The following is a 12,365-nucleotide window of genomic DNA, read 5'->3' as shown; positions in this document are numbered from 1 at the left end:
TGCAGAATCCAGACCATCAGATAAAAATTTAGATAAGAAGGGGGGGGGGGCAGTCATCAAAACCCTTAGATAAGGGTGGGCCCAGTCTCAAAAAAATTTTTTTTCGGCACTTTGCACCTCAGTTTGGTCCAAAAAAATTAAGGAGGGACCTAGGCCCCTGAAACCCTTTCCCTGGATCTGCCACTACTTTTTCATGAACAGTTTGATAGACATTTTCAGGCTTTCTTACTTAAACAATCCAGAACTCAAATTCAGTAGAGAACTAGCAGGCTAGTGTTGTTTTGTATGAAAAATGTATGTAAAAGTCCCAATAAAACCTCTCTGTCTCAGGCTCCATACAAAAAAAGGATTATATCCTGGAATAGTCTTCACACCTGGATAGTCAATCTTGTGGGCTGTTCTCTCTCTTTGAAAACTGTAATATTGTGAAAATCATATGTTAATATACATTAATTATAAGAGTCAATGAGTATGGGAAAAACTACAAACCAACCTATTATTTAATCAGAATTTGTCAAATACAGTGGAGTGCAATGCTGACATGCTCAATATGACAAAGACAAAAAGAAAAAGAAAGAAAAGCACATGACTAAAAATCTCAAGATAAACAGAGGCAAAATATGACACTTATTTAATTAATTAATTAAATCAGAATATTAATGTTATCAACTTCATACATATCCATAGTCAACCGTTTCACTACAGAAGAACCAAGCTAACTCTGGTTATGGTAAGAACACTTTGCTAATTAACTCAAACAAAGTCTGATTTCCCCTGGATTTGACCCCATTTTATCAGTCATTTACTATCAGCTACCTTGAAAGTGGTTAACTCAAACACCCAATTAACCCAAACTAATTTTACTTTAGCTCAAATTTACCCTCTGCTGATAACTCAAACTTTAAGTAAAAATGCCACTTGATTTATGAAAACTGAATGGAAGCCCACAAAAGGCTAATAAACATCTGCTCATTGCATTGTTGATATGGCAAGATACACTTTTGTTGGGTCAATGTTAAGTGTTCAGTTCTACGTACACAAGCCAAACATCTGAAAAACCTAAACATACACAAATCCCCAGGTCCTGATAAATTATCGCCTCGTATCCTAAAAGAATGTGCACTGGAACTATCTACGTCACTTTGTAACTTATTTTAACATGTCGTTCCAATCCGGCTCACTACCCAACGACTGGAAAATTGCACTCAAGAACATGAAGAATTCTGTATTCTGGAACACTCCCTAAGGAACAGTTGATTAAGACCAGGGTAGTAAACACTTTGAAGGTTGTGCACTGTACCTAGAATTATTATCATAATGGGAATTGAACTGAGTGGAGTGCAATTTGGTATGAAATCTGCATACCCATGATTTAAAAACCAAAGTGCGCAGTGAAAGTTATGGTAATAGGACTGAGTGGAGTCCAACTTGATCTATTTAACAATTATTCCACAAGTGTGCGTTGGATATGAGATGATAGATAGCCACTGCTGCGAGGCGCGTAGTGCCAAGTTGGCTATAGACCACTTTCATAAATGGCTGCCGGATTAATATTCTTTTGTTTAAATTTAAATTTGCCTAGGTGGCCTCGTTCTCCAGTACAAAATTCAAAAGAATACATTATCTCAAGCGAGGCCACCCAGGCAAATTTAAATTTAAACAAAAGAATATTAATCCAGCAGCCATTTATGAAAGTGGTCTATAATCCTCTCACATCCAAGAAGCCCGAGTGGAATAATTGTTTTATTGAAAAAAAATGCCCCCAAGATATCAGACAAATCTTCTCGACTTTAATTTGTAAGAAACCGGATGTTACAATGTACAGATATTAGATTATGGTATATTGGCTCATATACCATAAAGGCTAAGCCAATAAAAAGTCTTGAATTGCATTATCCAATGATCCATTTTTTAATAAAATCATATATGAGTAATGAACAAAATTGCAAAACTATGAAGTTGGAGTCTAATATGTTAATCACGAATATGATTACAAACAGAATATGGACCAATTAATCAAAACTATGACAAAATTGAAAAAGAAATCAGATGTTGGTTATAAGTTTTCATAAAAAAAACAACAATTAATTCAGTGATGTAGGCAACAACAGCACATACTTATAGTGTCTATTACATGGTCCAATAACAATTAACAAGTCAAGACACACACTACATCCTATTAGTGCTCAAATTGGGCTGGTGCTAGCCACTCATGTTTGAGAATTTTGTTATAGCTCTTATTGAACTTGACATCGAAAGTATGATTTCAGACCAAAATTGAATGACACAAAAATGTCATTTGCCACTTTATTACATCCATTTTGAAATTGCAAAACTCAGTTTAACTCAAATACAGTTTTTCAGTCTTACCAAATCTCTTTTTTTTATTTTGTAATGAGCTGGTCTATAAAAAGTTGCAAAAATTGTCCTTCATTTTCCTGTAATTCGAACAAGTAATTTAAGCAAGCCTTGAAATCTGATTGGTTGATGTGTTTTAATAGTAGAGTTTTCTCACTGGCTGGGAAAAAGGTGCAATTTATAGGAGCAAGAAATGGTGCTATTTGTGAAAAAATTGCAATAATGAGAGCCAATGATAGACTGCAAGGATCACCATTGTTTTCAAAATGAATGCAATAAAAAATTAAAACGTCATGAACTACGTACTGCCCTAGATATCTCGATCAGCCTACGTTTTCATAAATACATTTTGCATCACTTAATTCTCACACAAAATGTTCTTAAGACATCAAAAAGCTCTCACAAAGGTAACTCAATATACCAAAATAACTTTTGATCTGGAAAAAATGATTAAAACAAGATTCTTTATTACTGTAATTATTGACAGGATGATTGAAATTCAACACCAACCTCAATAACTTGATTTCCTGCTTACTCAAACCATTTTTTGTTTCCCTCAGAACTTTGAGTAAGCAGGGTTCTAGTACTGCATTGCCATCCAAGAAGTTGAAAAAGTAAGCTTAAGCACTGTTTTTCACAGAAGTTTGCATATATTATCAAACATTATTAGCCAGAACATCAGAAGCTGGCCATGCAGTAACTATCAAATAAATACAACAATTTAAAGTCATGGTGCATCATGAAATTATTATTTTAACCAAATTTAGGAGTATGATTGTTTATGGGTATAGCATATTTGAATCAATGTCAGTATCTGACAAGTTTGGATGAATGTTGGGTTAGGGGAGGGGTGGGTGGGCGGTTTCTCAAATACTAGTCAACACTTATCTACTTGTGTCTGCATGGGGGATTTTTGGTTTACGTGTATATATTGACAACTGAACAATGCCTATCTGATTTAATTTCCTTGCAGTAAAAAAAAAACAAAACTACCTTTTCTCTCGTTGGTTTATTTTTTTTGGTTTGATTTTTCAAAAGTGAAATATTATTTCAAATATAGGACCATGGCCCTTCCTATGTATACAGCATCATAAATACACTATTGATAAACATGCAAACGTGATAATGGCACTCCAATACCATTCTCAATATGATCAAACTGTTTCAAAAATGTTTATAATGTATACAGCATCATAAATACACTATTGATAAACATGCAAACATGATAATGGCACTCCAATACCATTCTCAATATGATCAAACTGTTTCAAAAATGTTTATAATAAGTACTTAACTAGCAAAATCTTCTAATAAAATTGATGCCAATTTATGGGAAATTTGCCAATTTAAGCTATGTACATAATAATAACATTCTGCTAGTGAAACTTGCCCCATTGTGTGCTTCAATGCTGACAAATATTCAATGTAAGAACAAAATGTAATAAAAATTGCATGTTTTGTGTTTTACTTGTGCTTTTCTTGAGATAAATGGACAAATAAGAACCCATATTGGATAAACAAAATTAATGCAGTTTTCTTCATTGACTGTATTTTCAGAAATTGGGTGGGAACACTTTCAAAGGCTTTCTGTGGTACAAACACCAAAAAAGCAAAATCACATGCAAGTTAAATTTTTAAAAGACTTCAGTAATTTTATTGCACATACAGAATTTCACATGCACATCACCTACCATGATATTTTATATTTTTGCTTCTGCCTTTTCAGCCAAAAAATTGACATTTTGAATCAATAAGCAAATCAATATTTTCAAACTCACCAGTTACAATTTGTAAGGCTCCACCCACATGCATACAAACAGTCCTTGTGTGCTGTTCTTTGGCAGCAGCTATTTGTCTGAACATTTTCCATGCAAAGACCACAGTAATATTGGGACTTCAGGAATGAAAAGAATGAAAAAGTTTGAAAAATCTTTAAGGTAACAATGGATTTGTCTTTCAAGAAGTAAGTACTCAATTAATGAAGGGAAATCTTAATTCCCTACACATTAATTAAACTGATGTAATTTGATCCAACATTAACTTGTTGAATAGGTAAGGAAGAATAAAATAACATTCCGTCAAAAGAAAACTTTATCACACATTCTTCCTCGGCCAGTGACTCGCATTTGAATATCAGTGTTTGACATTGGGGAGCAGCCTGGCTTGAATTTGTGCATTCAAGTCAAATGCAGTAGCAATATCACTGAAAAGGTGAAAGCAGACAATGCCCAATGTCAGATACTGTCAACTTAAATCAAATTGATCATCTTGTAGCAGTATCTTTATTCACCAAATTTTTTAAAACTACCTTACTAGGCTCATTTCTGTACTACTGACTAAAAATGACTTTAAATTCCCAATTTTTGAGGTAAAGTCAAGGCAGTTTACCACTTAATACCATTAAAAATAAATAGCTAAAGAATCAATAGCCCATACTTGTGGCTACAAAGCTACACGCATAATTTGGCATTGTAGATAAGCAGGAATAATTGGCCTCCACATTTACAAAACTTTTCCTCATCATGTGGGTCTCAGATACTTGCAATATTTTAAATACCTTTCCTTCACCTTGTGCTTGCATTGATGACAAATCTTCATTTGTTGTTGGCTGATGCCGAGAGTGAACTATGAGATAACAACAGCACAAAGCTTAAAATACCTTGAGTTGACCAAAAAATTTATAGAAAACATAAATAAGTGGAGAAACACCTCCTTACAGATCAAATGGAGTAGATAGAGATTATTACAGAGAAAAAATGCACAAGTGATTTCTATTCACAAGTTGCAATGCATAAAATAAACCAACAAGTGGGCACAACAAACAAGACTTAAACCCACCCGTTTTCAACCAGTATCCAACATGTTTATTATTTGGCCTCTATGTCTTACACCATCATAAAGCTTGAAGTACCTGGAGGTTGATTTCTGTCAACTTGTGATCCTTGTTGTCTTATTTCAGTGTCCACTTCACAATTGATATCACCAATTACACTAGTGGTAAGAGGAGCAATGACACCATCTGCAGGGCTGAAAACATTAACAACAAAACTGTGCTCTGTTTCATTCATTGTATCTCTGTCTGATTGAGAAATAATATCAGCTTAAAAATAGCTGTAGCTTTAATTGTCAAATACATTGTAGGTGTGCACCAATATATATAATGTAAACAAAAAAGGTCATCTCATTAAGCAAAATCAACCAAATGTTAATTAAATAACATGTATTTGCAAAATATGACATTATAAAATAATTTGATTTAACAACCTTACAAGTCACTAACACATTTAATTCAAGAAATAATAAATTTTGATCCCCTTTTTTTCACCCAGATGGATAGCAAAACTTTTAATACTGTGAGACGTACTTAGTTAAATGAGCATTTAGGCTCAGTACACATTATCTTTTAAGTAAGACAAAAAATTATGTTTCGCTTTCAGACAACATCTTATATAAATAAAGATGTGAATAAGAAATTAATTTTTTAACAAGACCATTCTGAATGATATAAATTATATAATTGGCTGCATATCATAGTAAAGACAAAGTTTTTGCAAAAGTTTCAAACTGCAGAAAATGTTGAGCCTGCACAAAGTTTAATTTCAATTTCACAGGGGTTTGTAGAGAATGACGAAACTGACCATACAACTGTTATAACATGATGAGAATTTTTAAGAGAGAGTGCATATATATGTTTAAAAATTTGTGCATTTACCTTATCACACAGAAAAATCCCAAATAACAATGATCATAAATCAAAATTTTCAACTGTGAAAAATTAATAATTATGTACCTATCCTGACTGGAAAATTATATTCGAATAAATAAAAGAATAGGTCATTTTGTGAAATTTATCACTATTAGAATTTACCAGAATTTATTTTTGGATTAAACTTCACTTTAAGTGTTGACCATCTTTGGAAAATTAAGTGAAACAAAATTAGCATATGCAGATTTTCACCGAAAAGATACCCCTCTTTCTTAACAAGCAACTTACATGTTTGGAGCTTGATCAGGGACTCTTTCATTCGACCCATTTGCAGTTGCTGCATTGGAGTGCTTATGAAAACAAACAACAACTAATAAATAATACGTTTAGGTCAAACAGTACAGTACTTCTGTACATATCGACTAGTACGTTCAAATGTACTTAACATTGCTTCTCACCAATCTAACGAGGCATGTCAACTCAAAACTCGCAGATCTAAAAGAATTACACATTTGGTATCCAAAATTCCACATTTTCTAAGTCTCCTTGGGTGTTTGTGTGTCCCAAGGAAAACTGTTTGAAGCAAACAATTGCGAAGTGTACGTTAGTGTACAATAACCAACAGAACTTTGTGATGAACCTTCGTCGAGGAAAGAAGAATTGGTTAAGTTAAGAAGAGAGTGATAACTACAAAAACTAGTAGGAAGTGAGCAGAGTTTAGGAGGCTAATGTTGAAGTGATAGAATAAGATCACAGTGATTCACTATGCTTGTTGTGGAGATAAAAAGACCACGAGGTTGTGATTTCTTATTACCTCCGAAAATTCGACGTGAACATTCTCGACTGGACCAGGACGTCCAGAAGAAGCCGTCAGAGTGGATGAGGTGGGCATCTGATCTTGATTTTCGTTCGAATCCTCCATTTCTGAAAAAGAGTATGTAAACTAAATTTTGACGTCACATGAAATGCCATATCAACGCGATAGTTCGTGGTCTTACTGTTATGGATCGAACACTCAGATCGTTTTGTGCTTGGATTTACATGTTCCTAGTGTTGAAGCTGACGCTCAATAACAATCATCTACAGGAGATTAGCCAGTTTTGATCGTTTCTTACATTTTCTGTACTTCTAACAAGCTTGCACACCTTCAAAAGTCCTTTCCCTCCACGAGTAAAATGTTTTCTCTTCCGTCAATAATAACTGTATCGTCACGTGACAACTCAAATGACCGTCTGCCCGAACCAGACACACTACAGGAATGGCTCCGACCTGTCATTGGATGATAAAAATAGTAAAAGTTAATAAGTTACATCTTAACTCCTTGCTTGTGAGTATCGTTTAACAGTGTGTCTCAAAGCGGAACAGAAAAAACTTCAGACCTCGAAACTTCAGACCCCTTGACCCCTTGAAAATAGATTGAAATTGTAAACGCAGTTCTACATAATGATTATTTATTTACGATATCGTGACTAATCCCAAGTGTCAAGTCACGCAACAATCCCGCATTGATAACTGGAGACAGGTACTGAAGGTTTCCTATATATTTATTCAAAACAAAAACGAGAACGACAAGAACAATGGCAAAATTATTTCACTTTCGCTGGTGTAATCTCTGAAAAAAAGAAAAACATGAACTCCCCGGACAGTGCAACGATCGATGTCCTGCATGTTAATACTAGTATAATACGTTTTCTATAAAATTATCTTCTTTAATCTACTTTAATGGTTATACTCCTAAATCAGAGAACTATACTATGAACCCCCTGGAAATATCTGATTATTTAGATCCGATATTTCAAGACGTGAGAAACCATTCGCACTTATACAGTGTCGGTGATGACAGAAAAATTGTCGCTAGTGCGGATAGGCCCTAAATATTCATTCACTGCGTTAAAACATAAATCTCAATCACTTTTCTTTTTTTAACTGCGTTAAAACATAAATCTCAATCACTTTTCACGGGGTCTGAAGTTTCGAGGTCTGAAGTTTCGAGACACCCCTCCGTCTCTGATCGTCCACCTGAACTGAGCCTGAATCGACTAAATGAGTTTAGTCAGCGAAACTAGTCAGTGTATGACTTAGTCATCGCTGTAATATCGCAGAACGACCTCGCCAAACGAGAAAGGCTCTGCCTTCCCTTCGTTATGTAAATAGCCATTTCCTGTTTGACACATCGGTGCTCTCACTCGCATTGATATTTCACTGTTCCGCTTCGAGACACACGGCTAAACAATACTCACAAGCAAGGAGTTAAGATGTAACTTATTAACTTTTACTATTTTTATCATCCAATTACAGGTCGGAGCCATTCCTGTATTTAGTCGTTAGTGGAACAAGGCTGTTCTCAAAGTGCAATTTTGAGGAGCGAATGCTCAGTTTTTTTCTCGAAGAAAACTGCACCCTGCAGCTTATTTTTTAAAACTGTAATACAAACAGGCAAGCAAACAAACAAAAAAAGTTTATTTGTTATCGATTTTTTTTCTTCTTTTCAGACCTCCCTTCACTTGAGTTTTCTCGAGCACAGCTGAACTAACTCGCGTCGATCAGTAGATAGCCTGCGTTACAGGCACGAAGCGAGAGACATCAAGCACGAAGCGCAAGACGCGAGCGCGGGGAGCGAGGCGAGGGGAAGAGAAAGATAATCGTAGTTTTCTCTTTCCTTTGTCTCGCGCTTCGAGCTTAATGTCTCCCGCTTCACACACAGCTAAATAAGCGCTTGTTATGCAGACTAATCAACGAAAGTCTAACCGGCTCAAAAGCAAATGAAGAGCGGACTTTGGCATCTCAGACTTTTCTCCAACCTTCTTCCCAGTTTCTTTCTCCATTATCTCTCCGTGTCGTTGGGAAATTTAATGGTTTTTTATTACATCGTTGCGTCTTTAATACAGGATTGTTTCTGATCAAACTTGATTGACAGATATGATTAAAAAAAATTTATAAGACCAGGAACCATAATAGTCCTGATCTTATATGCTAGTGCATGGCATTTATTGAGGACATTCTCGAGTCGATGTTTCGTCAAAGCCCGACAGTTCATTTAAAATATTTAAAAAATTCCTTCAGTTCCGCGTTTGTCTCTGGAAAGGCGAGGGAGAAAAACATGTCATACGTATATCCCAAGGTAATTAGCAAATCTCATTCACAGTAAATTCCATAAACAATTCCTACTGCGTACAGATAAAAGCTTCGATACTCAAACTGCGCATAACGATCTACCGCTGCATCCCAAGCGCACCGGCTCACAACTCTCACGTCCTGTCTATTGGCGTCACCCACAATCACGTAACAAACAAATTTGTACCGGGGATAACACAATTTCTTTACGCGTTCCTTTATCTCCTCAGTTATTTTAACGGTGGCATCTTTGCAGAAGATTGGGTCGTATTTCTGTTCAGCCAGGTTTGTTTCTAGCACGTGTTGAATAATTGGTATGACTCTGTGTTCCTGTCAGTGAAGCGAAAAGGCATAGATGTTTTAACCCTTTGACCCCTTACAGTGACTAGCATCTAATTTCTCATTACAATATCACCCCTGAATCACACATTAAGGTCATGGGAGTAAAGAAAATGATCACCAACTAAACAGTCTCGTGATTGTTAAACAAATTCTCCATGTTCGCGCCCAAGGAAATGTATAGAGAACAGTATGGAGAATATGCATGCTGATGTTTGGGTGTAAAGGGTAAAGAACAGAGAGAAAGTGGAAGGAGAGAAAGAGAAGAATTGTTACTAAAAGTTAACAGCCTTTTTGTCTGGTGGTTTTCATCCGTTTTTATCCTTTACTGCCTTCAGTTTCATTAGATACTCTCTTAATCGCCAACTAAACAAATTAGAGGGGGGGAGGGGGTTCGAATCCTCTAACCCTCCTCTGGATCCTCCTTCAGGAGGGTGTTGCCTTAGCAGGGTCAAACTTTCACACGGGCGTAATGTTTAACAAACCTGAAACGTTCGCAAAGGTTCCATAACGAAAGGTCTGGCCATTGATAAATTATCATCAACCAGTGTTGTTTCTCGTGTTAGTCCACTACCATGCCGACTACCCATGTTACTCGACAGGTCTTCCGGTGACCATGCATGCGTCAAATCAAACTGTCCCCAGTCCCCGTGCCGTTTTTTGACTTTAATTAAATGCAGTGACTTCTGCTTGATATCCTTTGATAATGAATGAGCGGCTACTACGCCATAAATGGAAGGACTTGAGGTTTCGTTTTCTTCCTCGATAGGCTCGCTTTCACTTTGGACTTTGTGTCTTTTTTTCTCTGCCTGAGAACTCGTACTCATGATGTCTTTACTGAGAACTAACATAACAAGATTATTTCAATTTATTAACACTGCACTAAAAAGGAACACAAATTAAAACAAGCAAAGAAACAAACAAACCAAAAAAAGAAAAAAACGGAAGGAGCGTTCACAGTCTTCACGGTCCACCGATTTACACGAGATTTTGCGATGTAAACAAGAGTGGCCTGTGAACTGACCCAGGTGTCAAATGGAATACTACCTCACCCACGGCTCCTCCCCCAGGAGCAAACATTAATTTTGTATCGTTGTTTTAAAGTTAGAAATTTATTCATTTCTTGTCCTTCTCAGGGAAAATTCTCATACATTCTTAGTTTTGACATATGCGGGACTACTTAAGTGGAGAATTCGAAGTGACAGCTTTGAATTCCGACTAGTTTGCGCATCTTTTAGGTTTCCTTATTAAATGTAATCGCGTTTAATCAGGAGCGGGATCATCTTGGCTATCGAATCAGCTGCTCTACTCGCCATGCAAAGCAAGAAAAAATCCAAAAAAGGCGATTAATCTGTTCCTGTAGACGCTAGAATAAAAAAATTAGTAGTGGACCTCTTCATATTGCCATATTAAAAAAAGTAAGGCCCCTCACTCCAACGCAATATACAGAGAAAGTCGTTTTTCTTCCGTTGGGGACATATACATAATCGAAAAACGAATTTCCAAGTCGGGAATCAAAAACAGAATCTTCACTTTTTGAACTCGGATTGACCACCAAAACTTGTTTCACTGAAGATCGTTAATTCATGATTCGACCTTCGCGCATTCAGTTTGACATCAAGATAAACAAAAAGAGCCATGTTCTCCAAGCTCATTTCTTCAGTTCGTAGCAACTCCGGTATGAATACCAAAGCTATTGACATTTCAGCTTATCGTGGCTTTCACTTGAACTAAACTAAAAAAATTGATGGAACGGCAAAGTAGTGATAGACTGGTCTAGTTTGTCTCCTGGTTTAAACGCTTAAATGTAAGAGCATAATGTTTTTCATCTACTGGGTCGAGATTACCGCAAGATCGGCAAAGAAACATGCGAATATGTAGTGGTCAGCTTTATATTGAGCTAAATTCCTTTGTCGTTACTCCATACGGGAGAACGAAGTAACTCACCAGTAAGATCAGGCGCCGAATTGTTTTTCAACAGAAGCGGTAGTGAAAAACGCAACAGTGAAGTTCTTGTTCGTCACTGAGAGACGGAAAATATGGCGGCGGAACGAACGAAAAGAAACTTCTCATAAGCGGAAAATAAACACTGGTTCTTGTTTGACAGAACAAGAATTAAATCCGCTCTTATTTTGGAGGTGTGTCAATTGCTTATTGTTCTATGATCAAATAAAAGTTGTTAATGGTTAAATTCAATCAAGTCTCAAATGTACCGACGGTTCCATTAATTGGTTCAAACATGCCTCCACAATGCTTTTGCAACCCTAATTGGCATTCAGATAGAATGAATATTGCTCACCTTTGTAACCAGGATTTACCTTGTCACTAACTACCGAGGGTGACATGGAAAAAGAGAATGAAAAAACAAAAACAAAATCAAAACAAAAAGCTAAAAAAGAAAGAATATAAACCAGGATAAATTGTTCGATTTAGGACCAAGTTCTTAGTGCTGGCCTGAAATTATATTATTATATTATTACGTGAAAGGTTTTAAATCAGAGATCACGGCCAGATTATTTGCATTGTAACGCGCAGCGAATGACACTTCTGGGTATACCTGAAGCTTAAATCTAAAGGTGCTTGGCTTCCTCCGTCAAAGTATGGATAATGTGTCACACGTAACATAAGAGACCAGTCATCATTTGTTGCCTGGTGGGGAGGGGGTAGGATTTTCTTGGGGGGGGTATCACATAGTTTTCAGGGGGAATAGAGGGGGATCAGTCGTAGCCAACCAATTATAAAAAGGGGAATATAGAAAATTTGACTGCCAATAAAAAAAGGAGGGGGGGGGGGGGAGAGGTCAGAAGGGCATTACAGTGCTTTAAGGGATTTCTGGAAAATCTTATCG

The 12,365-nt window shown here is 36.3% G+C and overlaps 2 protein-coding genes across 7 annotated transcripts in view; both read right to left on the bottom strand.

Moving 5' to 3' along the window:
- The window catches only part of LOC111335592 (uncharacterized), an 18,827-nt gene extending 11,170 nt beyond the window's left edge, over positions 1-7,657 (bottom strand). Inside the window, exons 1-7 of one of the 5 annotated variants that reach the window (XR_015991078.1) lie at positions 7,180-7,657; positions 6,879-6,988; positions 6,353-6,414; positions 5,270-5,385; positions 4,916-4,983; positions 4,137-4,252; positions 375-415 (exon numbers count right to left, since the gene is read on the bottom strand). Coding sequence is in view for 4 of the 5 variants with exons in the window: in XM_088731333.1 (XP_088587459.1) it covers positions 375-415; positions 4,137-4,252; positions 4,916-4,983; positions 5,270-5,385; positions 6,353-6,414; positions 6,879-6,986 (511 nt within the window). In the remaining variant the exon portion in view is untranslated. The other 4 variants (XM_088731333.1, XM_088731332.1, XM_088731335.1 and 1 more) reach the window with 4 other exon arrangements.
- An 849-nt stretch (positions 7,658-8,506) lies between these two features.
- LOC111335589 (dynein light chain Tctex-type 5-B-like) lies at positions 8,507-12,054 on the bottom strand. 2 transcript variants are annotated; one of them, XM_022941534.2, is made up of 3 exons: positions 11,465-12,054; positions 10,003-10,361; positions 8,507-9,508 (listed from the first exon to the last, which is right to left on the bottom strand). In XM_022941534.2, the coding sequence occupies exons 2-3, from the start codon at positions 10,342-10,344 to the stop codon at positions 9,200-9,202; spliced, it is 651 nt and encodes a 216-aa protein (XP_022797269.2). In that variant the 5' UTR covers positions 10,345-10,361; positions 11,465-12,054; the 3' UTR covers positions 8,507-9,199. The 2 variants fall into 2 exon arrangements, with proteins under 2 accessions (XP_022797269.2, XP_088587476.1); XM_088731350.1 differs by lacking the exon at positions 11,465-12,054 and having other exon boundaries at positions 10,003-10,368.
- Between the last annotated feature and the right edge of the window lie 311 nt (positions 12,055-12,365).

This window comes from Stylophora pistillata, chromosome 8 (assembly GCF_964205215.1).
Source record: "Stylophora pistillata chromosome 8, jaStyPist1.2, whole genome shotgun sequence".
NCBI lineage: Eukaryota > Metazoa > Cnidaria > Anthozoa > Scleractinia > Pocilloporidae > Stylophora > Stylophora pistillata.
The sequence above is the reverse complement of the archived record's forward strand: the minus strand, read 5'-3'. Positions and strand labels throughout refer to the sequence as shown.